At 26.8% G+C, this 25,660-nt stretch overlaps 2 protein-coding genes and 1 long non-coding RNA gene across 8 annotated transcripts in view; 1 reads left to right on the plus strand and 2 right to left on the minus strand.

The window, feature by feature from the left end:
• The window catches only part of LOC100210102 (uncharacterized), a 43,030-nt gene that overhangs the window by 13,425 nt on the left and 3,945 nt on the right, over positions 1 to 25,660 (minus strand). Inside the window, exons 1-9 of one of the 5 annotated variants that reach the window (XM_065787840.1) lie at positions 13,882 to 14,025; positions 12,255 to 12,485; positions 12,000 to 12,176; positions 6,273 to 6,413; positions 5,108 to 5,251; positions 4,531 to 4,593; positions 4,355 to 4,399; positions 2,132 to 2,417; positions 771 to 850 (exon numbers count right to left, since the gene is read on the minus strand). In XM_065787840.1, coding sequence (XP_065643912.1) covers positions 771 to 850; positions 2,132 to 2,417; positions 4,355 to 4,399; positions 4,531 to 4,593; positions 5,108 to 5,251; positions 6,273 to 6,413; positions 12,000 to 12,164 — 924 coding nt within the window. In that variant the 5' untranslated portion in view covers positions 12,165 to 12,176; positions 12,255 to 12,485; positions 13,882 to 14,025. Of the gene's footprint in view, positions 1 to 770; positions 851 to 2,131; positions 2,418 to 4,354; positions 4,400 to 4,530; positions 4,594 to 5,107; positions 5,252 to 6,272; positions 6,414 to 11,999; positions 12,177 to 12,254; positions 12,486 to 12,608; positions 12,822 to 13,642; positions 13,723 to 13,881; positions 14,026 to 25,660 lie in introns of those variants that run through there. The other 4 variants (XM_065787841.1, XM_065787839.1, XM_065787838.1 and 1 more) reach the window with 4 other exon arrangements.
• On the minus strand, positions 14,845 to 16,383 carry LOC100206547 (heparan-sulfate 6-O-sulfotransferase 2). Its single transcript, XM_065787836.1, has one exon. The coding sequence runs from the start codon at positions 16,068 to 16,070 to the stop codon at positions 14,913 to 14,915; it is 1,158 nt and encodes a 385-aa protein (XP_065643908.1). The 5' UTR covers positions 16,071 to 16,383; the 3' UTR covers positions 14,845 to 14,912.
• Positions 21,209 to 24,992, plus strand: LOC136075262 (uncharacterized). Of its 2 annotated transcripts, none has more exons than XR_010635784.1 (3): positions 21,209 to 21,484; positions 23,768 to 23,853; positions 24,006 to 24,992. It is a non-coding gene; the product is annotated as an uncharacterized LOC136075262 (long non-coding RNA). The 2 variants fall into 2 exon arrangements; XR_010635783.1 differs by having other exon boundaries at positions 21,297 to 21,484; positions 24,003 to 24,992.

Below are 25,660 nucleotides of genomic sequence, written 5' to 3' on the forward strand. Positions count from 1 at the left end.
TAATTTGATATCTGCAACTATGCTAGAAACTTATAAGTATCTGGTAAGCTGTCGCAAATAACTTATTTTCACTATCATAATGGCTGATTTTATTAAAATTTTAGAAGAAGAAAATGTTTTAATTTAGAAAATATAGATAGTTAACACTTAGTTCAGATATTTTGGATAGCATAAATTATGTTTAGTAATGCATATGTATGTATGTATGTATGTATGTATGTATGTATGTATGTATGTATGTATGTATGTATGTATGTATGTATGTATGCATGCATGCATGTATGTATAAGTGTATGTATGTATGTATGTATGCATGTATGTATGTATGTATGTATGTATGTATGTATGTATGTATGTATGTATGTATGTATGTATGTATGTATGTATGTATGTATGCATGCATGCATGTTTTATATGTGCATGAATGTATGAATGTATGCATGTATGAATGTATAAGTGTGTGCGTATGTATGTATGTATGCATGTATGTATGTATGTATGTATGTATGTATGTATGTATGTATGTATGTATGTATGTATGTATGTATGTATGAATGAATGCATGTTTTATATGTGCATGAATGCATGTTTTATATGTGCATGAATGTATGTTTTATATGTGTATGTATGTATGTATTTATGTATGTATGAATGCATGTATGTGTATGTATATATATATATATATATATATATATATATATATATATATATATATATATATATATATATATATATATATATATATATATATGATTTAAAAAATAAATAACCTGTGCATCTACTTTCTCTAAGCCATCACAGTTAAGTGTAAGAGCTACTTTTTTATGAAGGTCATTTATCATCAAATCATCTAAAAATAAAAAAAAATATCATTTTAAGACATTATCAACATAAAATTTTGATAATTTATAAACCAAATGATATGAGTGACCTGTAAAAAATATTTTAAACAAGGCTACAAGTTGCTTTGTTTTTTATTGAATATAATTTATTTTTCAACATCAACACAGTAACTAGCTATTTTGTTTGAAGAATGAGATCAAGGTTTTGATATAACATTTTGATATATTAATAAATTTAGTAGAATTTTCAGTAGAGCTGATTAGACAGTGATTAAAATTTCTTTATACTTTTAAATAGTGATGAAATATTACCTTAAAATATCAGATATTATGTTAAGAAAAACTGCTTTTGTTTCCCTAGCATTCCCTGCATAACTTGATGTAACTTTTAAAAATGATAACCATTTTATATAGCAAACAAAAAACTTTGGATTTCAATAAAATGATCAAAAACCAAAAAAAGCAGATTCTTACTTTGACTTACTGTGCACAGCTTAAAGCATCTGGGTCCCAGAATAAAAAAATACTTCATCATCACCAGATGTTGAAAGATCAGATCAGAACTAAATATTTTTTTTTCTGAAACTAACACTAGGAGAATTACCATCCAAGGAATATAAGTTCCCTCCTATACTCACAACTAAATTGAGGATTTTCTATCAGAGTTTTCTTCTTGTCTGTAAGCTGCCTTCATCATGACAAAGAAGCTTCACCTACTCTAATTTTTTGGCCTATCAAATTCAAATTTTTATTCAGAATCTGATTTTATTCAGATACCTGTAGAAACAAATGCTTCTAAATTGGACAGCTTTTCATTTTTTTATAAAAACAGTTTGTTCCCCAGAAATAGGCAAAGTTTTAGTGGTGGGAAGACTCTAACAAAAGGTTATTATCCTGGTAGATCTAGCAAAGAAGTGTCTAATCTAGCGAAACCTAGCAAAAATTTGAATTTTTGGAAAAGAGAAAAACTTTGGGGTCAAATGAGAGAAATAATCGTCTTAAGATTTTTCTGAAAAGATTCAGAAGATAGTGTAGATTTGTGTCATAATTCTAAAAAATATAATTCAAAACAACGTTAGCAATAAACTCACAAATAAAATACAGTAAATAAACTTTTTAAGATTGGATTCAAACAACTTTTTTCATATATAAAATATTTCTTACTTAAGGATTCAGTATGATTCTAAAAACTTTTTAAAAGAACTTTTTTTTAAATTGTTACCTTTAGCAAACTATTTCAAAAAACAACAAACAATAATTATCATGCAGTGATGCAATAAAAATATCACCTCTATGAATATTTTCAATCTGATTAATTTGAGCATCAGAAGAAGTAGAAAAAGTTGAACTTTCTGGACTTTTATTCATTTCGGAAAAACAATTTGAAGAACTTGGTTGTTTTGCTAATCTCACCTCAGTTGTTGAAACTAAACTTTCACGATCAAAACTAATATCTTCTAGAATTATTTCACTACCTTCTGGAACTTTATTTTCACCATTGCATTTATCAGGTGATTCTCCATCTAAGAGATTTTGTTTTGAAGAGTTTTTTACATTTTTAAAATTTTCTTCAACCTACAAAAGTTTATTTAAATACAAATTTATTTGCAGCATTCATTAATCTAAATCTATTTACAGATTACTTATCAGCAAAACTTCTTCAATTAAAATAAAAATTTGGATTAAATAAGATTTAAACAATAGGTATCAGTATAAAATAAAATGTCAAAACCATTTTAAAAAAATTTTTAACAAATAATAATACATGACACCAGTATAAGAGAAATTTATCATATATCAGAAGTTCATTATTGTTATTGAGTTATTAAAAAATGTGATTAATATTAACATTTATAAATTGTTAATGTTAGTAAATTGATTACACTTAAACAACCATGTTAAAATTAATAAAAAATTATTCTTTAATATACTTAGATATTGTTTTTTTTATTTATAAAGGAAATAATTATAATAACAATCTTTGTATTATTTTATACAACTTATATAAAAAATAAATTTATGTTTATACCTTCAACTTGTTCACTATGGCTCAATTGTACACTTGCATATGAAAATCTTAATGTTTAATAATATATTATTGAATATAAAATGATCTGTGGCAATTCTTTATTTAATACCATCAAGACCAAATGGGTTTTTTTGAGCATCAAAATTTTTCAAGTCATCTGACTTCTAATATACATTGTAATTTTGATTGATCAATAGTCTTATTTCAACAACATTGAAGGTTGAAATTTGCATGGAATATTTTTTTACACGAGACCTCCCATCAAAATCTGAGATCAATGGTCATTTTCTAACTTTTCTTGATCATTTGACATGGAACCATTAGTAAACTATAATTTGTTCACCATTTTGTAAATTATAATTATGCAGGACTTTTGAAGAAAAAAGTTTTCTTTTTGATTTGCAGATCATATATATTCTTTTATTTGCGACACTTAATACTAGTAACTGACAACCTAACTTCTTTGTCTTGAAACATTAGTACAACATTCCATTTTATAACTAAGTGTACTCACATACTTAAATAAAAATTATACTTAAGAGTTATTCACTTGAATAAAAATTATTTTATAACTTGTAGTATAAGGGTTACATAAAAAAGTTAATGTATGCTTTTTTCATTCATGAAGAAAAAAAAATATTTGTAAAAAAAAATTAATAGTAATATTTAATAATATAATTAATAATATTTAATTAAAAATAGAAATCTAAAATAAAAAAGGAAATTATTTTTTCATCTTGAAATATTTTCCAGTTTTTTAGTCAGTTTTATCCTCGCAACACTTTTCTTCTTCCTTTTACCTCTTTAATAAATAAAATCAATACAACAGTTAATAATTTCTCTGAAATTTTGATAGAGAGGATTTATGAAAAAAAAAGACATCTAATAAAGTGCCATTGCAACAGATATTTTCATCCTTTTGTTGCAACTTGAAAAGATGGCTTGATAGGATCAGTTAGAGGTGAGAACACAGTTAACAGATTCGTTCTGATCATTTTTTTAAACATATATATATATTTTTTGACAATTTAAATATTTTTAGGTTTTTTTTACAGTTTGGTTAGTTTTTTTTGGAATGTCTTTTATTCTTTTAAATGGGAGAAAATATTTATTACATTTAATTTTTTAAACATTAATTTCAAGTCTCAAACTATTCTTACTGATTGCATATTTACTAGTAAATGACAAAAATGAAGGAAGTAAATTAGAATTAAAGAATTAAAACAATTTCTATGCAACCTCTAAACATTTTTTTGGCTTTGTAAAAAAAGATCACAACATACTGATAGGTACACTTAAAGTTTACAATATGTTGATAGATATATGTATAGCATTCATCATAATGTAAATAAAATAATATAAAATCTTTTTCTTTTAAAATGCTTATGATAATGTTTACTTTTCAAAACTTTTGCTTATAACGATAATTTATCTATTTTAGATTTTAAATAAGATGTTTTTATATTAAAAAAATTATTCAAACTTGTTTATTATCAGTAGCATCCCATAAGCCTCCAGGAAGACAATTCTACAATTAAAGAAAAAAGAATTTTAAACTAAACAGATTAAAGCCTAAAGTTTAATTTAAACAATAACACACATTCATACATAAACGCACATGTACACAGACAAACATACACACACACAAAAAATACTAACTATAAAGTCCTTTCTTTTTTTAGAGTAGAGTTTTCTTTTTGCATCTCTTGTTTCTATGGCAACCTATATAGATTTGATTGTTATGTTAAATAACTATATTCAATAACTTATACAACAGTAGCAAGAAATCTTTTAACAAACAAAAATAATTAAAAATTCAAAATATTTATGTAAATATTGTTATATTACACTAACTATTATTAGTTTTTTTTATTATTTTAAAAATATTTGCTAAATCATAACTTTATATAAAAATCAGAACATTAGAAACAACAGAAGTTTATAATTTATCTGAAAATAAAATGATGAAATAACAATTTAAAAACAAAATTAGTAGTTGACATAACAGGTTTATAAATATCAAGATATGCAAGATTTTAATTTTTTTTTTCAATTTTTTGCATACTACATTTAAATATATTTTTAATATATAACTATAACACGAAAAATAATATTAATGAAAATAATTGTAATTGAAAAAAAATAACAGAATTTCTTTTTTTCTTTTTAAAAATAAGATATTTACATAACTTTGAGTTTTTATTGGAATTTTAAATAAGAAAAAAAAAATGCATACCTTGTTTTGCAGTTTCATAAGCTTCTCATTAGATTCCATTGACTCAGTTTTTTTCCCTTCATTAAAAATCTTTTGTGTGCACTTTTCAGCATAAGGTGGTAGGGGACAGTCCATAAGGTTACTTTGGTGAAGAAACTGATTTTTCTGCATCAAAATAAGGTTTATTATTTATTATTCCTATTCCATTCCAGCTGGAACAGTTTCAATCTGGAACGGAAAACTAAAACTCTGGTCTGTACATTTTATAACTAAAAGCCTAATTCATGTCAACACGTTTTGAAATACTTGAAATATTTTGTTAAAAAGAAAAAATTTAAACAAATTTTTTTTGATTAAAGGAATTTTTAAAATACTTTTCATTTTCTATTATTTAGAATTTTAAAGAAACTAAAAATTCCATTTGATCCAAAATAACTTTTGTTTTAAATTTTTTTGATTAGAACTAAAAACATAAAAATAAAAGTGCTCTGTAAAAAATTTTAGAATTTTTTTTTAGAAAATAATGCAAAATGTTATCAAATGTAAAAATAAAGAAAATTTTAATTCAACTGAACTTTCTAGAACTGTCAATTATCATTATCATCATCATTATCATTAACTATCATTATCATCATCACTATCATCACCATTAATTATCATTATCATCATCATTAACATCACCATTAACTGTCATTATCATCATCATTATCATCACCATTAACTATCATTATCACCATCATTATCATCACCATTAACTATCATTATCATCACCATTATCATCACCATTAACTATCATTATCATCATCATTAACTATCATTATCATCACCATTAACTAACATTATCATCATCATTATCATCATCATTAACTATCATTATCATCATCATTATCATCACCATTAACTATCATTATCATCACTATCATCACCATTAACTATCATTATCATTACCATTAACTATCATTATCATCATCATTAACTATCACTATCATCATGATTATCATCACCATTAACTATCATTATCATCATCATTAACTATCATTATCATCATCATTAACTATCATTATCATCATCATTATCATCACCATTAACTATCATTATCATCATCATCATCATCATCATCATTAACTATCATTATCATCATCATCATTATCAAATAGTAACTAGAATATTGATTATAATAAATTACCGGTTTACAACTTTTTTCAATGTTTTTTAAATTTTGTAAATATGCAACTCTTTTGGAAACATCATTTTGAAATGTTCTCAGTTTTTTTTCCTTGAGTAAATGCAAACTGTTACATCGTTCACTCTCTATCGATGCTTTAAGCTAAAATACAACATCAACAATTATTCAATATAACCATTGCCGAATCATTGACATTAGTGCTAATTATTATAAATATAACAAATCAATTTTTTTATAACTATCAAACTTTTTAATGTTGATTGAAAAAATATTAAGTGCCATTTAATTGTATTTATTCATTCTTAAATATTATATAAATTGAAAAACAATTAGATTAAATATATTCTAAAAAATAGATCCATTTAAACATTTATTGTAATGTTTTAATAAAAACTGTTTTATTATCTATTGAAAATGACAAGAGATTATAAATAAAACAAATCAATTTTTTTATGTTTTGTAGAAGGCAATAGAAATAAGCCAAAAATTTCTGTTGACCAACCTCACACCCTAACTTCAACCAGTCTCACACACTAACTTTATCTAAATGGTTGGTATAGATGTTAACTTGTATTTTATTATTTTCTGCCTAAGATGATTAACACTAGATTTTTCTAACTCTACTCATAGGTTTATCTTTTTCAGTCTCAAATGTTTCTTTTTTTTTTTAACATGTCTGATATAGTTTTATCATTACTCATTATTGGGTCAGTAATGTTGAGAAAACCATATGAGAACATAAAATCTTTTGTACCTTCAGGAGGTAAAGATATGAACTATGAACATTTTAAGCTATTCCATGAAATCCTTATAAAGATCATCTGCATCCAGAAAACAAATAGTAAGTGACAGGGGTTGAAATTTGACCCAGACCGGGGCTGGGTTTGATATAAAGTAACCAGGGCCAGGTTTGTGACGGGGGCTGCATTAACATTGATATCCTCAAGTATATTTTTCATGATCCACATTATCATTATGTATGCATAAATGCACCTCTGACCTAACCTCCTAAATCCAAGCAGGTATGGAAGCTTTTAATCCATCTCTTTAGTTGTAAATCAAGTCTCATTCTACTTGATGCTTTTGACCTTGCAGTTGCTATATTAAACTGTTATCATATTTTTTTTTTTTTTTTTTTTTTACCAGAACATCTCTATCGAAAAATAATGTCTTTTTATTATTGCAAGAAATTAATGAAAAAAAAGTCCTGTCTGATGTTAAGCTTCATTATTCTCAGTTTACAGTTTACTAAATTTTGTATTTTATCTTACTGTTAAAGGTTTTTCAGAGACTTTGGAAAATCTTTTATTCATTTTTAGTCATTAACTAAGTACAGGGCTCGAATTAAGCGTATTGCGATTACTTTTCGCACCTTCGCGATTAGTTTTTTCTTAAAATTTGTTTTATCGCAATCTTTCATTTATTCGTGATTATTCTTTTTTTATTTTAGAAGATTGATACTCTATTCGCAAATATTTAGTGTTCTTTTACAGTATAAAACTGCAGTGACTTCTGTAACGATAATTTTTTTTTTAAAGCAGAGCATAAAGTAAAAGAAAGAAAAATAAAATAAAATCAATTAGCAAAAATGTTCAAATGCAGGAAAAAGACCGATTGTTTAAGGAAGGAAAAATTTATAAAAAACAAACGATTAAATACCTATTCGAATCAAGATATAAAAGATTTTGATTGAAAAAAGAAATAAAAGTTAACTGATTGAAAAGTCACTTTCTTAACTCAAATTCTCAAGGGCTTTATTCCGATTTAGCTCATTTATTATGAACAAATTTAATGATATTTTTATAAGTCTATTTTGCGAAGAGTAGTGGAAGGCAATATAGACTCTAAATAGTTATTAAAAAAAAACTTTAAAGTTTGTTAGTACATTTGCTAATTTTAAAATAATAGCAATAAATGGATGCAAATATGGACCACAGATGCAGATTATCTACAGTTAAAAAGTGGGAAAAGCATTTTAATTGCGAGTTAGAATATGATTTAAATGGAAATGAAGTTATAAGATTAAGATGCAGTTTATGTAAACAATTTGAAAAACGAATAAGTCAAACAAAATTGTTTTCCATGACCTGGATCAAACCAGGAACAATATCAATAAAAAAAAATTCACTGGCATCGCACTTAAGCAGTGCGCAACATAAAGAGGCCACGCGAATTCATCAACAAACAACATTAGGTTCAGTTTCATTATCTAACCATGTTAGTCATAATACTCCAATTGGGCGTGGTTTACGTAAAATGGCCGTAAAAGACGCTGACTCGTTACGGAAAAAGTTCAATATTGCGTATTAACTTAAATTAAAACTTAAATCAAAAATCAAAAAAAGTATTAGATCGTAAAAGATTCTATTATTTAGACATTTTTTTCTTTTGCTTTATTTCATTGAATGAAAAAAGTGAACGCTAACTTTTATAAAAAAATATATTGAATGAAAAGCAATAGATAGAAATATCATGGGAATTTGATAAGGTTACTTAGATAAGAAAACTTACTTAATAAGAATTTAATTATCATTCTTGTTTGTGATTGTGCGGGTTTTCGTAAAAATGTTAAGTTTTAACATTTTATCACGATAATGTTTTCGTCATTTTTAATAGTTTTTTATAACTGTTTCAAATTTATAGATTGTTTTGTTAGAGTTTTAAATAATTTTTTTTACTGTTAAAAATTTATAGAAAATTAAATATTCTAGTTGTTTTAAACAGTTTAAAATATGTAAATAAAATAGAAAATGAAATAATTAATTAAAAGAAGATTATATCAAGTTCATTGATTTTACAAAAATACAGCCGTTAGATTTAATGCAATATAATAATAGTAATAATGTAAATTGTAACTAAAGCTACTTTACAACCGTTGAACGTAAATGTTATGACATCTTATGCAAAAATGAGACTTATTATATATGTTTTAATAAATAAGTTAAAATAAATAATGCCCCCTCCGCTCCGGCAGGAGTGGAGGAGGGGTTATGAGCAACAACAAAATCCCGATTAGATTTTTTTACGTTAATTCGAGCCCTGAAGTAAGTCTAACATTCCATCTCTAATTCATGTGTCTGATCAATTTTGCCCAGAATAAGGCATAGTTATTTGCAAAGAACTTTACCCTTTAATTTGACTCTTGAATCAAATGGCTATACTTTTCCTGCCATTCCAATTAAACAGCTTAACTATTTGTTAGACATCCAAATGACTTTGACTTCCAATGCTAAAGTCGGGTCTCAATTTCTTCTACGGATTGTAGTTCAGACAACATTTTCATCATAGTCTTACAAAAATGTGTTCTAGAATTCTCTTTAATCCTTGCTAAACTATTATTAAGAGCTAAATAAACGATTCCAATATATAAAAACTCTAGAAACCACTATAATAGGAGGTTTCAGGAGGAGAGGAGGGAGGAGAGAGGGGATAGGGGGAGAAGGGCTTTTCTTTTTTGAATCTCTGAACTCTTTAACTTTTCTCTAGTACTAGTTTTTTCACATAAAGTTTAAAAATTATTAAATCATTTCTTTCTAACTGCAGTATCAAATTAATTTCTCAAAGTTATTCTTGAAGGTCTACACTCTTCTTTATTTCCAGTAACTTTAGGAGTACTGCAAGGTTTTATCTTTGCTCATGTATTGTTTCTTATCTACTATAATAATCTTCCTGGCAATCATACATCTAAAATGACTCTATTTGGTGACAACTCAACTTAATACTCTTGCCTTGAAATTTCGATCGCATAGAGGAAGCGATCAAAATTTTTTTCTACAAATACTATAATGGTTACTGCTCAAACGAGCTATCATCTCTAGTTCGATCAATCAAAACTCATTCAAAAAATCAAGTCACATCCTTTCACAGTCCCTCCATGTTATAATAAATTATATTTATCTAGTTTTACTCACACATCAATAAAATCTTAAAACTCTCACATATCTTCATCTTTTCCTGACACATACAAACTGCAACTTTTTAAGCCTTCAGTTAGCCATTTTCAATTTATAATATATAAAGAATTATAAATTTTTTCATAGCTCCGGCTATCAACCCCTACTAAATCTTATAATGTTGCCAAGGCCAGCATTGCAAAAAGTACTATTTTTAGCCAGGACTGGGACCATGGTCATTTACTAATTGCAAACAGTTTCCGCTTTTAGCTTCCCTAAGCATTATAAAGCATTTGCATGGCACCCAACTTTTTATTTCATTTATCAATTTTTGACCAGACAATATTCTTTAATGGGTTTCAAGACAATATTCTTTAATGGGTTTCATGCCATGGGTCATCAGTTAGAGGTTTGAGGTAGTGTTTGGAGGTTTAAAAGATTAATTCTATGACATTACCTTTTTGGTGGTGATTGGCTGGATTATTATCAACTATAAAAATAAGTTCACTCTTTTATACTGCCTACTAATTTCAGAAACCCTGAATAGTGTGCCATCCATCAGCTCTTTTTTTCACTGCAATAAAGATGAGACAAGTAATTTACTTTTTTGGGCATCTGGTTGATTTGGTTTAGCAAATGAAAAGCATTAGCAATTTTTCTCCAACTGAATTACCAGATGCCAAACCTGTCAGATATATAAACACTTGCTGTGTTTCTCATCAACAAATTTTCCATTTTAAAGATGTATAGAATTATTTGGTTGAAGCTGATAAAACAATTTGTCAGCATTATAAATCTTGTTCAGCTTTTGATATCTCTCAGTCAAATATGCTAATCTAGTCAAATTTGCAATATCACACAGTGAAATTTGCTAATCTAGATTTGCAAATGACTTTTTTTTTAAATGCTAACATTTTGAATGTTTCTTTTCTCTACAGCATCAAATATCTTTTTTGTTTTATTTATATATATACAAACTTTTTTTTAAAAACATTTTCACTTTCAACAAGGCTGCAAGCAACCACTATTAGAGTTGGAAGTTACTGGAAGACAAAAGATGAAGTTTATAAAGCAAGATAACAATAAACAGACAGCTTAAAAGATTGCAAATTGTATGAATCAGGTAAACAAGATGAAGGGAGTGAATTCTAAAGAACTGTTATTCAAGAAAAAAAATTAGACAATTAAGAATTTTTGGAGCACTTAGAAAAAGTCACAATAAAAGGATAAGACTTAACTAAATGACAAGTAACACAAGAATGAACTTTAATAGATGGCACAAGAGACGCTAGCTCTTTAGACCAGCAACCATTATAGTATTTATAGAAAAGAGAAAGAGAAGCAACATTATGATGATGTGACAATGGTTAAAGTTTGGCTGCAAAAGCAGGTCTAACTATATTTACAATGCATTTCTGATAAAGGAAGTAAGTAGGAGTTAATCCTAGAAAACAAAGGGTAGATGACTCATCAAGTACATGTTCATGAATATAGGAAGATCTAGATTGAAAAATTATATATAATCATATATATATATATATACATATATATATATATATATATATATATATATATATATATATATATATATATATATATATATATATATATATATTAGAATTAAGAAATATGAGGTCAGCAATATTTTGCCAACCTTAATCTGAGGTTGGCAAAAAAAATTTGATACACAGGTTTTACCATAAAACATAGAAACAAGGTTGTTGATTTTTTTCCGAGCTAAAACTTCTAGGTCAGCAGTTAGGTTGGTATTGTCGAATTTTTTTAAATTGAAATTAAGTATAATAAATAAATACAATATATATAAACTAAAAACCTCTGCAGATCCTTTATGTGTAAAATCTTCATAAGAATTAGCAAGATGACTGTTAAAATCTAAGTATTTATGTTCTGAGTAATTTGGCATGCTTTGAACATCTTTAAAATTTTTAGAGTGCAAGCGTTTGTGTTGTGTAAAATGTTTATTCATTTTCAATGTCATACCATCAGATTTCTTTAAAGGAAAACATTTTACAGGGTTTTATAGTAAAAAATAAATTATGAATTAAAACCTATTTAAAGACATAAATACCTTAAGAATTCTTCTCTCTGATTTAAAACATGTTCAAACAAGGCTAGGTTCAAATTATTGATAACTTTAAAAGACCTCACAGCTAATATACCATCATTGAAATCCCCTATAACTTGTATGTTATCATTTATTCTTGCATCAAAGCATACAACAAAGGAAAGTGATAATACAAGGCTGCTTCCTTTGTATGAAATTATGGCTTTATTTTTTTCTGGATCAAATGACTCAAGCCTAAAAAATATGAAATTAGCAATAGTAATGAAAAAAAGCAACATAAAAACTAGACCAATAAAAAGAAATGTAAAACCAGATCAATAAAAAACAACATAAAAAAGTTTTAAAATTCAAGCATACTTTCCCCAACTTCTAACCGGTCTGTGATTTAGATCTTGAGCATAAGTTAGTATATCTTTAATATTTTTAATTATAGCATGCTTTTCAACCATTTATATAAACAACTTAGTTACTCAATCATCATTGTTGTATTTAATTTTTATTTCTTGATTTTTTAAAATCCTTATTAAACATATATTTTATAACTTTTATGTTAAAAAATTTATTTTACGCAAAACTCAAAATACATCAAAAATATAAAAAGTTTTTAGATATCTATTCACTGTTTAAGAAGAGTGTTCTATTTCTATTTCAGTGCATAATAGAAACATAGTTAGGTTCAACCCTCTGTTTGGCTAAAATGTTTTAACAAAAACTTTTAAAAAAATTAGTAGACAAAGATTTCCTTCCCTCTAATAAATTGCACAAAATTTTTTAATAGAAATATTATTAAAGTAAGTTATAGGTGTATAAAAAAAAAAAAAAAAAAAAAAAAAATTATAAAAGACTACAACGCAGCATTAATTAATAAAATTAAATTTCTAAAAAAAAATATCAATTGCAATTGCAAAATAAAAATGATTGCCTAATGAATAGAAAATGCTTATCAAAAACTTTTTATTTACAAATGTATTGTTTCCTCACAAAATAACCCTGATAAACAGTATATCAGATTAACCAAGAATAAATGGAAAAAGCGTTGTGCCATAAACATGAGAATTACTCACAAGATTCAAAAAAATTTTTAAATCTCAAATAAATTTTGCTGTCAAAATTTATTTGGGATTTAAAAATCACATTACAAAATATTTTGATCTTTCAAATGTTTTTTTATTATTAATTAGTTCAAAAATTTTACTTTTATAAAAAATCCTTTTAATTAATGATTTATAATCAGTCATATACAAACTTTTAGATTTTCAACTAAAAAAATAATCAACCAAAATATTTTAATAAACAATATTTTAACTTTCCAAACAATCTTACCGAAGTATCTCGGTAAGATGGTTTGGAAAAAGGTAACATTTTTAAATCAATCAAATAAAATCCTTTACTTTAGTATAGCATTAATTTTATAGAGGCATAAAGTTCAAGTCTCACCACATCTGTCAACCACAAATAATGCACACAATTATTCTTTTTTTAAATAAAAAAAAAGTAATTTTATTAAGCTTAGTGGCTCCTCAGCCTTGCGGCTGATTTATATTATGTAAAATCATAAAAAAAATTAAAAAATAAATAAATAAAATTATATTTTTATTACTTGTTGGTAAATTATTATAATTAAAAGTACCAATTAGAGGAAGACAAGACAAGGAGAAAAGCAAACAAACAGATTTTAATTCCAGCACATCACTGGTAGTACTAGAAAGTACTTGAATATGTCTAGTACTTTCTGTGACTAAACTGTGTTCTTGTTTGTCAAGGTTCATGCTTTAAGGAATGAATATATAAACATTTTTGAAACAATCAACCTTTTGAATTTTTACACAAAGTAGGATTAATAAAGAATAATACACATAATGAAATAGTTTGAAATTAATAAGATTAATAAGATTACAAAGAGATGCATTTTTATTTTCAAAATTTAAGCATTTTAAAGTTCTATGATTTATCTTCAAAATGACAAAATTTCCATATTATGAAATCAAAAATAAAAAAATATAAAAAAACCTTTGTAAAAAATCTTTATACCAAAATATTCATACCATAATTATTTAAATAAAATAATTCAGTCCAAAAAATTAAAAAATCCTAAAAAATAAATAATATATAACAAAATAATTTTGTCAATAAAACATCCTTTTAACATCAACCCAGTATATAATATAAGAGTTATATAAATAAAGTGATTGCACTTCAAGACATATTCAGCAAAAACTATTTAACATTGACAGCAATTTAAAATGCAAAATCATAAGAAATATAAGATAAAATTTTTGACAAAAAATGTTATTTTAATTTCATTTCTTTTTAATTTTTTTTTACCAACTCTTGCAATAAAAAAGAAATCAATATTAAACTTTTTTAGCAGTTGTACAACATTGTGGTCAAAAAAAGTGTTTGCTTATATTCGGAACCTTTAAATGAATTTAATTTGAGTGTGCTGAAATTTAATAAAGTTTTAAATGGATTTTTATACTTAAATAAAATAAGTGATTTTTTCATAAAAAATACATTTTTTATAAAAAAATTTTAGAGTATACATTTTTTTTTTTGAAACTCTATATTATATTTTTCAATTATTAAACTTGAATTGCAATAAAACTTAAAAAAATTTGACTAAATAAATAATTAGTAAAAATGTATTTAAAGATATAGTATTTAACTAATGATGCCCAATTCTGCACGAGCCTTTTTAATACGCAACTGCTCTTCTTTACTTTTGGATTTTGGGAGATTTTTTTTCATCTTTAAAATTTTAACAAGATTGAATTGAAAGCTCTCATTTACAAAAGAATTTTTGTAGGCTGGCATTCCATATTTTGCAACAAAATAACTGTATCTCTGAAACAAAATTTGTTTAGCAAAATTATACAGTTTAATATCCAAATTATTGACAAAATTGATTTTTTCTTGTATTTTTGATGTAATGTTAAAACTTTTAAGGTATTCCATAGCATAGCTAGTATTCCAATTCCAAAAAGGTTCTTTAAACTCAATATGAAATGTTTTCTCAAACACAAACTGACTCTCTGTAGGGTATTCCAAAATACCAAAGTATGCCATTGAAACTAGATTTTTCTTTGCAATTGAGAGCAATTTATTATTTAAATTTTCATTATAAAGTATTTCTGCAGGATTACAACTAACTTCAGAAATATTTGACAACATCCAGGTCTGTCGATTGAATCCTAGATTTTGAGAACAAGATAAAAACTTCTCAATTGTCAAATTTAACCACAAAGAACCTTTAAAACATGTCACTTGTGATGCAAGATTTTTACCTAGACATAGAGAAGCTGCCGAATCCCAGGATGCGCCTCTTTGTATATGTCGAAACTCACTTATAAAACGATGAATTGGGTCACGAAGTAATGTAGCATACAAAAATCTTCTTGGTCGGCTTCCATAAACAGAATTCATAAAATTCGGAGCACAGTTTTTCATTGTGGCTAAATCAGGATGTAATCCACATGGCCATTTAGGTTGAATATATCGACAAATCAGCCAAATTTCATCCTTTTCTTTTCTGTAGCACATACAAGATGGCTTTTTAGTACTTTCACAAACACAATTACTATCTTTAATATTAAAAATAAGATGTTTCTCCATTGTGGTACCACCTGTTTTCTGAATATGGACAAAAGATAAAACATCACCAGAGTCTTTGCTAAAACTTAGATTTCTGTATTGCAAATGCAAATTATCGATTTGATTAACATCTTTCCAAGGCTTTGTCACAGGTTCCAAAAATAACATAAAAATTAAATATGTGACAAATCCAAAAAATACACAAACTATTAATTTTTTCTTAAGCATTTAACATCTTTATTAAAATAAATTTCAACTTATTTTTTTGAAAAAGACTGTATTTAAAAGACTGTATTTTTACCACAAAGATATTAAAAACGGTAGTTTTGGAACGGCGGCAAACTTTAGCACCAGACGAAAACTTCTCAAAAATAATATTTATTTGCCTTCAATAAAAAATTATTTCAGAATAAATTTATTAAAAATATAAACGGCAGGACTTCCAGAAGATCATACGATCTTATCATGAAGTCCTTTACAATATAATAAAAATCGTATTCCTTTTTACATTATAAAGGTTGCAGAAGATTGTATGATTTTCTTGAAGTCCTGTCGATTATATTTGCAATAAATTTGTTCTGAAATAATTATTTATTACTGCGAATTTGTTCTGAATACAATATTGATAATTGTGAACATTTAATATATATGTATATGTATATGTATATATATATATATATATATATATATATATATATATATATATATATATATATATATATATATATATATATATATATATATATATATATATATATATATATATATAATAAGGCCGACGCGAAGGAGGGGTGTGTGTGTATGGGGGAGGGGAGTGCTACCCCTCCCTCCTCTTTCATAAATGAATTTTTTGTCTATTTAGTCGGCAGGTTTGACCCTTTTTGACAAGTCGGCAAAAAAGACCCTTTAGATAAGTTAGTCGGCACATTTAGTCAGTCAGTCGGGAAATGTCGTATAGTTTTTTTTTTGTTTTATTTTAAAGTGCAAAAACATAAATTGAGTATTTTTAGTCAAAGCGTAAGTAACAGCAAGATTGTAACAATTTTTAAAAAAACTATACCCAAGCTATAAAGGAAAGTTATATTTTTTACCAAAATCACATAATAAGTAGAAAATACACAAAGCATATATGTAACATAAAAGTTGTTAAAAAATCGATAGTTTTACTTTGAAAGTTTCAAAATCTTTTGTTGTGGCTCTTTAGACGACCTTGGTACATATAAATTAACATAGTTTTTTTTTTAAATGTTTGAAAGTGAAATGGAGGATCGCGAGGCCTTTTAAGGCCAAATCTAGTAACTGTCGGATATCCACGTGGAAAGTGTCTTTCGCAAACAACAGTATCTAGGCTGTCAGGTACATTATCTCGTGGAATGGTATTCATCCAACGATTATATTCTTCTTTTTCAGAAGGAAGCTGAAAAACTTTTTCTTTATTTTGCTTATTGTAATTACCATTGTACAGCTTTTCACGCAACATTTTTTAGGCATTCTAGATAGATTTTAGATTCAAACTAGATAATATTTTACTTAATTTGAAAACTAACCAAGACGTCACTAGAGCTTACAAGATAAGGTTAAGAGTATTCAATTAGCCCCAGCCCCAGGCCCCGATTAACGTGTTTACGAGGCCTGTTAGTACAGACGGCCATGGCAAAAATTGAAATGACACCCCCTCCCCCGTGACACCTACTCGCGCCGGCCTTATATATATAGAACTCTAAGAGATTATTGTATGAAACTTAAAATTTATCAATGAATATAAATTTATTAAAGAATAATACATAAAATATTTTATCCACTTGTTGCTCTCACGTTTGGGGCAGTGTGGCTATAGTTTTAGAGCCTTTTTGTTCCCAGACTCCAATCATCGCATCATTGCAAAACATCCCTATTTGACATTTTTGGAGTTTGTTCCGTGTCTGAAAGTTTTTTGTTCTCAAACATCAAAAAATGCTGGATCCGCCCTTGGGTAGACTGGCATTTTATATATACGTATATACATAATGAATAAAACATGTGAAAAAAATAACTAAAAACAAAACAAAAAATGTTTTCTCTTGTTCAAATAACTACTTTCAATTTCCGTTTAAAAAAATAAAAATAAAAAGTCCATTTTAAAAACAAATCAAAGTTAGGCAACATTATTTGATTATAAGATAAGAAATAAATAGCTGTTAGTGACTTGTACCTTATGTATAAAATTTGTAGTTTATGTATAAAATATGTAAATGTATAAATGCTTTTAAACAACATTATATAAAAATCTCTGTAAGTTTAAACGTCAGTTAGTTATGTTGAAATTGCGGCTCGCATATGCAACTTTCGTTTATGTAAATATATAATATATTTTTTTTATCAAGTCTATTTTGCTGAAATTATTTTGTTTTGTATTTAAAAAATTGGCAACATTAAAACAGAAAATACAAAAATGACTTTTGCAGCAAGTAGAGGACATAAACATCTGGAGACGAATTTTTCTTTGCTCAGAGAACAGCGCACCTAATCCATGAGCTATTAAGTATACTTGAGACTAAAACTAAAACTTTTTTTAGACTTTTTATGACGAGAGTAGTTAACTTAAAAAAAAAATTGTTAAAAAATGTTTACTGAGTAATTTTTCATTAGATAATGCAACATTTGTTTAGATTATACTAAAAATACATTTCGATAAAAAACATTACATTATACCCGGATTTTTGATGAGCTCGATAGAATTCAGTAACAGAATCCATATGGATTCTGTTACAAAACATGCATGTTTTGTTAGCAAACCAACAACGTTAGGGTCAGGGCCGGCGCCATATAAAGTTTAACCCCCCCCCCATTTGAGGGGGGTGCAAATTTTATATTTTCATAAATTTTGAACGCTGAGAGATAATACTAAGAATCTTAAAATTTATTGATGACTATAAGTCTAGTTGAAAATGAAACAAAAAATATTTCATTAACTTGTTGCTCCCACGCTTGGGGCAGGGTAGGCCAAAATTTTAAGGCTTTTTTGTTCCAAGTTCTAATTAAAAAACTTACTACGAAAAGTTTAAAGTTACTTTTTAAACAATTATTCAGTGTTGGTTAAATTTATTTTTTTTAAGCTGATGTTACAAGTTAAAAACAAAAACTCAAAAAAAAAAAAAAAAAAAAATAAAAACGCCTCTAATTTAATCTATAAACTTAAATGAAAACTAAAATACTAAATATGTTTATCAAAAATTTTAGCTCGTGTACTGAAAAACTTTAAAACGACCAAAGAAATTGATTTTAAAATGAAAATTCAGTACTCATTTTGGTCTGGTTTTTGCCCCGTAATTAGAAATAAAAAAGATTCAAACTTAACGCCAATCGCTCCAATTTTCATAACTACAAATACGTTTCAATCAAATACAATGCAAATTTAAATAAATAATATGTTATCTAATAGAAATGCAAGTACAAATACAAATACGTTTGACGCCAAACCTTCTGCATTTGAGGATTATGGTTGTATACATGATCTTTTCTTAGAGTTGCGTTTTGCTTGTGATTACATCTTCAGGCATTCTTTCTTCATATGGCAGCATCGTATTAAATTTATGTTCCTTTTTTGAAGATGATAACCTGATTTTCATTTTTCTTGCATGTTTCTTTTAGAAACATTTTTATGTTAAAAATTTTTTAAATGATAGTCTGTTTTTTGATTTTAAATAAAACAATTTATTGAGTCACTAATATTTTGTTTTTATACGCATATAACGCATACCTTTTCACAAACTTTTTTTCTTAAATAAACTGAAATTTTATCAAAAGTGCTCTATATTATTTTAACTCAAAATAAAACCAACACAAATTCTAAAATTTAATGGTTAATGCTGGCAATGCTGGAATAAGGGGCCCCGATATAGTTTTAAGGACTTTTTTTTTTTACTCAATTTTTTCAAAATTAATTGTAAAATTATTGGGAAAGAGGGCAAATGTCTCTGCTGCCCCCGGTTGCTATGGACCTGAGTATTTGGTGGCATAACTATTTGCCTTTAAAACAGCATCACAGCAACGAGGCATTAAATCTACTAAACAAATAAACAAAAGCATCCGGATAAAATTTCTACCAACATTCTTTAATCAAAGCAAATAAATAGTCGTTGTTGGGTATTATTCTACTAACTAATTGCCGGTCAATTTATCCTCAAAAGATCCTCAATTTGATTGAGATCTAAGCTCTGTAGAGGCCACTCATTTGGATCATCACCTTGTTTTAAGATCCATGTGCAAGTCATTTTATGCTTATGGCATTCTTCATGTCTAATAAGTACTTTAAATAGTGTTGTAACTTGTCTAAACGATGTCTTAATAAGTTTTCTGACCCATAATACCTTCTATTTGATGAATGGGACTCACAATGTCATAACTAAGTTACCCTTAAAGCATAACATTTCCTCCTCAATGCTTAACAGTGGGTAAATGATATTTTGGATTGAATCTATCTCCTATTGGAAGTCTGACATAACTAATTGAATTAGATACGTCAGACGTCCAATGTATAATATCGATACAACTAATTTAAGTAGTGACAGAATTAGTAATTCTTAATAGCATAAACTTTGATCAATCGGAGAAAAGGACTTTTTGATCAAGCGTTAAATGTTTAAGTTAGATGATCTTTTGCAAATTCTGGTTTTGAATTTCTTGCAGATAACAGCGGTTTCTTAAATGGACGGCGGCTGTACAGATTATTTTGTCATAATCGACGTTTTGTTGTCTCGACGCTATAGTTTGTGACTTGAAACTGATGCATAATTGAATTAAGTTCAACAGCAGTCTTGCGATAATTATTCTTGGGATACCTAACTAATAATCGATAAGCTTTTCAAGTTTTCCTGAGCGAAGCTTTCTTTCAATAGATTTGACCTGACAAAATCTTTTCATTTTGTGATTTATTCCTGGTTTAGAAACATCGAAAAGTTCAGAAATCTGTCTATAAGTTAATTTTTTCCCCGCAGCTTTTATATTAAATTTCTTTATTATCTTTGAAAATTGCTAACCTTTTCCAATGCTTTTAAAATATTACCAAGTAATTAAATTATAAAGTTTTACAAATACTTTAGCTATTAGTTATACTTCACTGTCTTTAAAGTATTTGCTTAAAATTAAACTTCGCAAATATTTCGGCCTTTAATTTTGCTTTTGTTTACAAAAACTTCATTTAATAGCGGGATTTAATACTGTTTCTAAATTTTACACGGAGGTCTTTTCAAAAAAACAATTAAAATTTAATTTTTAAATTTTTGGGTTTGTATTTTGAATTGAAATAATATAGAGCACATGTTGAATTTATATCGAGAGAATTTATATCGAGAGGAATAATAAAAAGCACATTGAATTGAAGTAATATAGAGCACATGGTAAAAGTTTCAGTTTATTTGAGAAAGTTTGTGAAAATTGAAATATATGAATATATATGGATAATTCCATTTTTAACTTACGTTACATGCGTAACAACTTTATCAAATATTTGCTTATTTAAACTGGAAATTAAACTTTTAGTTATTTTGTATGAAAGCTGTTAGTCTAAAGAATAAAATGAGCTAAAAAGTTTTGAGTTTGGCCAAAAGAGGACCAACTTATTACTGAAAATACCACTTTACTTACTTTACACGGAAAACAAGGTAAAAAAATTGCTTCAACTTTTAGATCAGTAAAGCGGTTTGTATTAGAAATTTTCACAAGATGTTGAGAACTCTGTAGTAATTTAAGAAATATATGAAAATTTATCAGAGGTGACCGGCTAAAGAAAATAAACTCGTTATTTTGATACTATGTATTTAACGTACGTTACACTACTTACGGTACCGAGCGATTATTTTCGTGGATTTTTTATATCGGTTACCAAGAGCTAGAGTTACGTAACAAAAAAATTGCGAAAGTGTTGAACTCATTCATTAAAAATAATTAACAAAGGAAATTTTAAAAAACTGGTGGCACTCTTTCTGAGTGATTTTATATAACATTTATTAAAGTTTTCAAATCAAAACAGTTTTTCCGCAAGTCCAAGAGAAATACTTAAGTGTTACACCTTTATTCGTACTAAGTCATTTAAATGACTTAGTACGAATAAAGGTGTAACACTAATTTCTTTGGTTTGTCGAAGTTTTTCTTACACTTCCTTCATTTATACGTATTGCCTTATTTTCATAAGGTTGAATTTTTTGAATGCAAAGTATTTACATTTAAAATCTCTTAAAATATTTTTGATGTAAAAACTACAGTTTAGGAAGGAGAGGGGGTAAATGTGATCGTATATGTTCAGGTATATGTGATCGTTTGTGACAAGAGGGAAGGGGTTGAGAATTGACAAATATAGGATGATGTACTTTTTGGATGACCCCCTTAATTGCATTTACTAACGATTTATTTTACTGAAACTAAAACAAAAAAAGGTTATAACTGATTTTTTTATATCAGGAGAATAGCAAATTATTATTTTCTTTTTTTTTTAATGTCTAAATAAAAATATTGATATAATTCTTATTTTTATTTATTTATATGTCAATTAAAATAAGAATGCATAAAAAATGCATTGTAAAAAAACGATACAACTGCAAAAAAACGATAGAAATAATTTTTATTTACATTAAAAAAAGATTTTTATTTTAAATTCTCCTACTATAAACAGTTTCAGTTTAAACCTAGTCAACCGAACGCGTCGAAATAAGAAAAACGTAATGACGTAATTCATTTTGTAAACAAAAACTTTACAAAAAAGCGCCAGAACTTTAGTAAATGGATGTAGTTTTAACTTACGTTACAGAAATTTGAAATAAAAATGTGCTTTAACTAAGCATCGTTATTCAAAACTTTAATGTAAAAACGTTACACTTAATATTCTTTCGCATATATTATTAATAAACTTAAGTTTTTTAGCTAAATTTTAGAAAAAACAAAACTTTATCATGTTTTTGTTAACTTAGGTTACATGAAAATTGCAAAAGTTCTTTTGTTATTTTCATGAAATATATATTTTATAAAGTAAAAAATCTGGCCAACAACAATTTGAACTTGTTAGCTCCATTTTTTTACGCTATATTAATTCCGATTATGCAAATAAGTTCAAGCATAGGCGTAGAAAGAACTTTTTGGTGTTCGAGATATGTAACTTCCAGACATGGAGCAAACTCCAAACACTTATATGTTTATACTTATGTCAAATAATAAGGATTTGCAAAAAATTGCGATGATTGGAGGCTGGGAACAAAAAAGCCCCAAAATTTTTGCCTCCTGCCCCAAATGTTAGAGCAACAAGTTGATGAAGTATTTTTTGTACTATTCTTAACTAGACTTATATTCATCGATAAATTTTAGATTTCATTTTAAAATATTTTAGCGTTCAAAATTTATGACCATATAAAGTTTAAACCCCCCTCAATTTGAGGGGGTTGCAAATTTTATATGGTAGTAATTTTTAAACGCTAATAGATAATACTATGAAACTTTAAATTTATCGATGAATATAAGTCTAGTTAAGAATAGTACAAAAAATACTTCATCAACTTGTTGCTCTCACGTTTGGGGCAGGGGAGCAAAAAATTTGGGGCTTTTTTGTTCCCAGCCTCCAATCATCGCAATTTTTTGCAAACCCTCATTATTTGACATAAGTATAAACATATAAATGTTTGGAGTTTGCTCGATGTCTGGAAGTTACCTCGAACACCAAAAAATTCTTTCTGCGCCTATGAGTTCAAGGTTAAAATATCATTTAACAATGATTTTTTTATTATTGATGTGTCTACATTAATATTCATTTGCTAAAAGTGCAATTGTGCAAAATTTAAATTCTTTTTGCTATTTATCGTTCTACTTCTTCTAAAGTGTACACCTTATAGTTACTTCTGATTAAATATAATGTTTGTGTGCATCAACTCTTATCTATAATATATTAACTTTTATTTTAGGTGAAGCATAAACTGAATATTGCAACCTTTAAATACTTTATAAAGCTATCATTACTTGCGATTAAAATCTTGATTTTGACAAAAAGGTTTGTGTATTTTTAAAGTTAGTTTAAATACAAGAATAATAAAGTTAATCAAAAATATGTATTGCGCTTTGACATCTTTAAATAATCGGGTATTTGGAAAATGCTTTTGACTTTATATTTCGAAATCTTTATAAGTTCTATTTTATTAGTAGATGCTCCATCATAAAATGGAAATATGTTCAATCTAATTATTACTTACTACTTGTATTGAGATTGTATTCAGTGGCACACGAGAAGAATTTGCTTTAAAAATGCTGCTATGCATAAACATTTTTCTAGAAAACTTTTAAAATGATTTACCAAAATAGATTTTTGCTGTGTATATGCTTTTCTATTCTATTACGCGAGTCAAAAGTTTATTTACTTTTCACTATTAAAGATGTTGAGTTAAACATTACATGGAAACCGGGGCATAGTCAAGAAGAGAGTAGATATTATATTATTTGGAATGTAAAATGTTCATTTGAGCAATTAAAAAAAAATTAAAGAATATGAAGAAATTGATGGTTTCCATAAAAAAAGGTGATGCTATTATGACAATATTAAATTATTAAAGAAGGTTATTGGAACTAGATAACTGCTATTGTGAGTCCACAAGAAGACTGATTTTACATACACTACTTCTGTTACCTTTACAATTATAAGCTAACACTGAGTTTTAACAGAGCGACGATACGAACAGCACCATTTCCAAAAAAGAGTCGGAACGTTAGATTACGTTGTAATCGAAAAGAAACAAGTGTTTATTGCTTTAATTCTTGACAAGCTTGGTGACAATTTGGAAATATCAGATCATAAAAATGACCAAATATTTCTATCACCAACAATTATTAAAGCCAATAAAACTTTAGATAATTGCTATTTAACAAAAGCTCTCGGTCAATTATTTGCTCAGATGGTTAATGTTACACATTATCTTGTATAGAAAAAAATTGCATGATACGATGTTAAGTGGAATCCAGCCCTGCTGAAAAAATGGTAAAAGGAATGCTGTTTACGAGTCATCACAATAAATGTTCATTTCCTTGAGCAAAGGAAGTAATGCTAACACTAAACTAATACTTCACCATTATGGAAAACATATATTGCATGCAGTATATTGTTTTGTAGCACATAAATATTAATGCCACATAAAACTAGATACACTTTTTTTTCAAAAAACAACAGTTTTTACAATGTCCTAGCATACCCACGATATGTTTTCTATAGCATACTCTCCTAAATGTAACACCTTTCAGACCTTAAAACATATAACAGGTCCCTAATATTATATAAAATGGAGTTTAAAAATACACTGTTGTAAAAAATGACCAAAAACTACTTTGAGCTGACCCGAGAAAACCGCTTTGACAGGGTGAAACTACAATGTTTCCTGACTCCAAAAATGTAAAATTTGAAATCTAACTATTTCGTCCGAGAAAATAATTTTGATTTTTAGTTTTTAGTACTTTGCACAATAGGGCGAAATGACAGCTTTTCAAATTTTGCATTTTTACAGCATTCAAAAACTCTTCAAAATAAGCATTTATTACTCCAAAACATAACTGTCTAAAATTCACTTAAATAATAGTTTATTCTGACACAACTGATATAGTTTTTCATTAACAAGATGGAAATAATAAACACTTTCTTAAATAATTCTTTTAGTTATTCTAAGCCAAAACACAAAAACAACCTCTTGATTCTAAACACATAAAGAGCAAATAGTACATAAAATAAATTCTTCTCAATATTTGATTCTTCACAAATGCTTGCTGTTGTAGTCCACAACACATGAAAGAAGCCTCTTTGCATACTCAGGATGATT

This window comes from Hydra vulgaris, chromosome 01, assembly GCF_038396675.1.
Source record: "Hydra vulgaris chromosome 01, alternate assembly HydraT2T_AEP".
Lineage (NCBI taxonomy): Eukaryota > Metazoa > Cnidaria > Hydrozoa > Anthoathecata > Hydridae > Hydra > Hydra vulgaris.

Coding starts and splice junctions, on each gene's coding strand:
- LOC100206547 (XM_065787836.1), bottom strand. CDS start 16,070: ATGCTTAAGAAAAAATTAATAGTTTGTGTATTTTTTGGATTTGTCACA.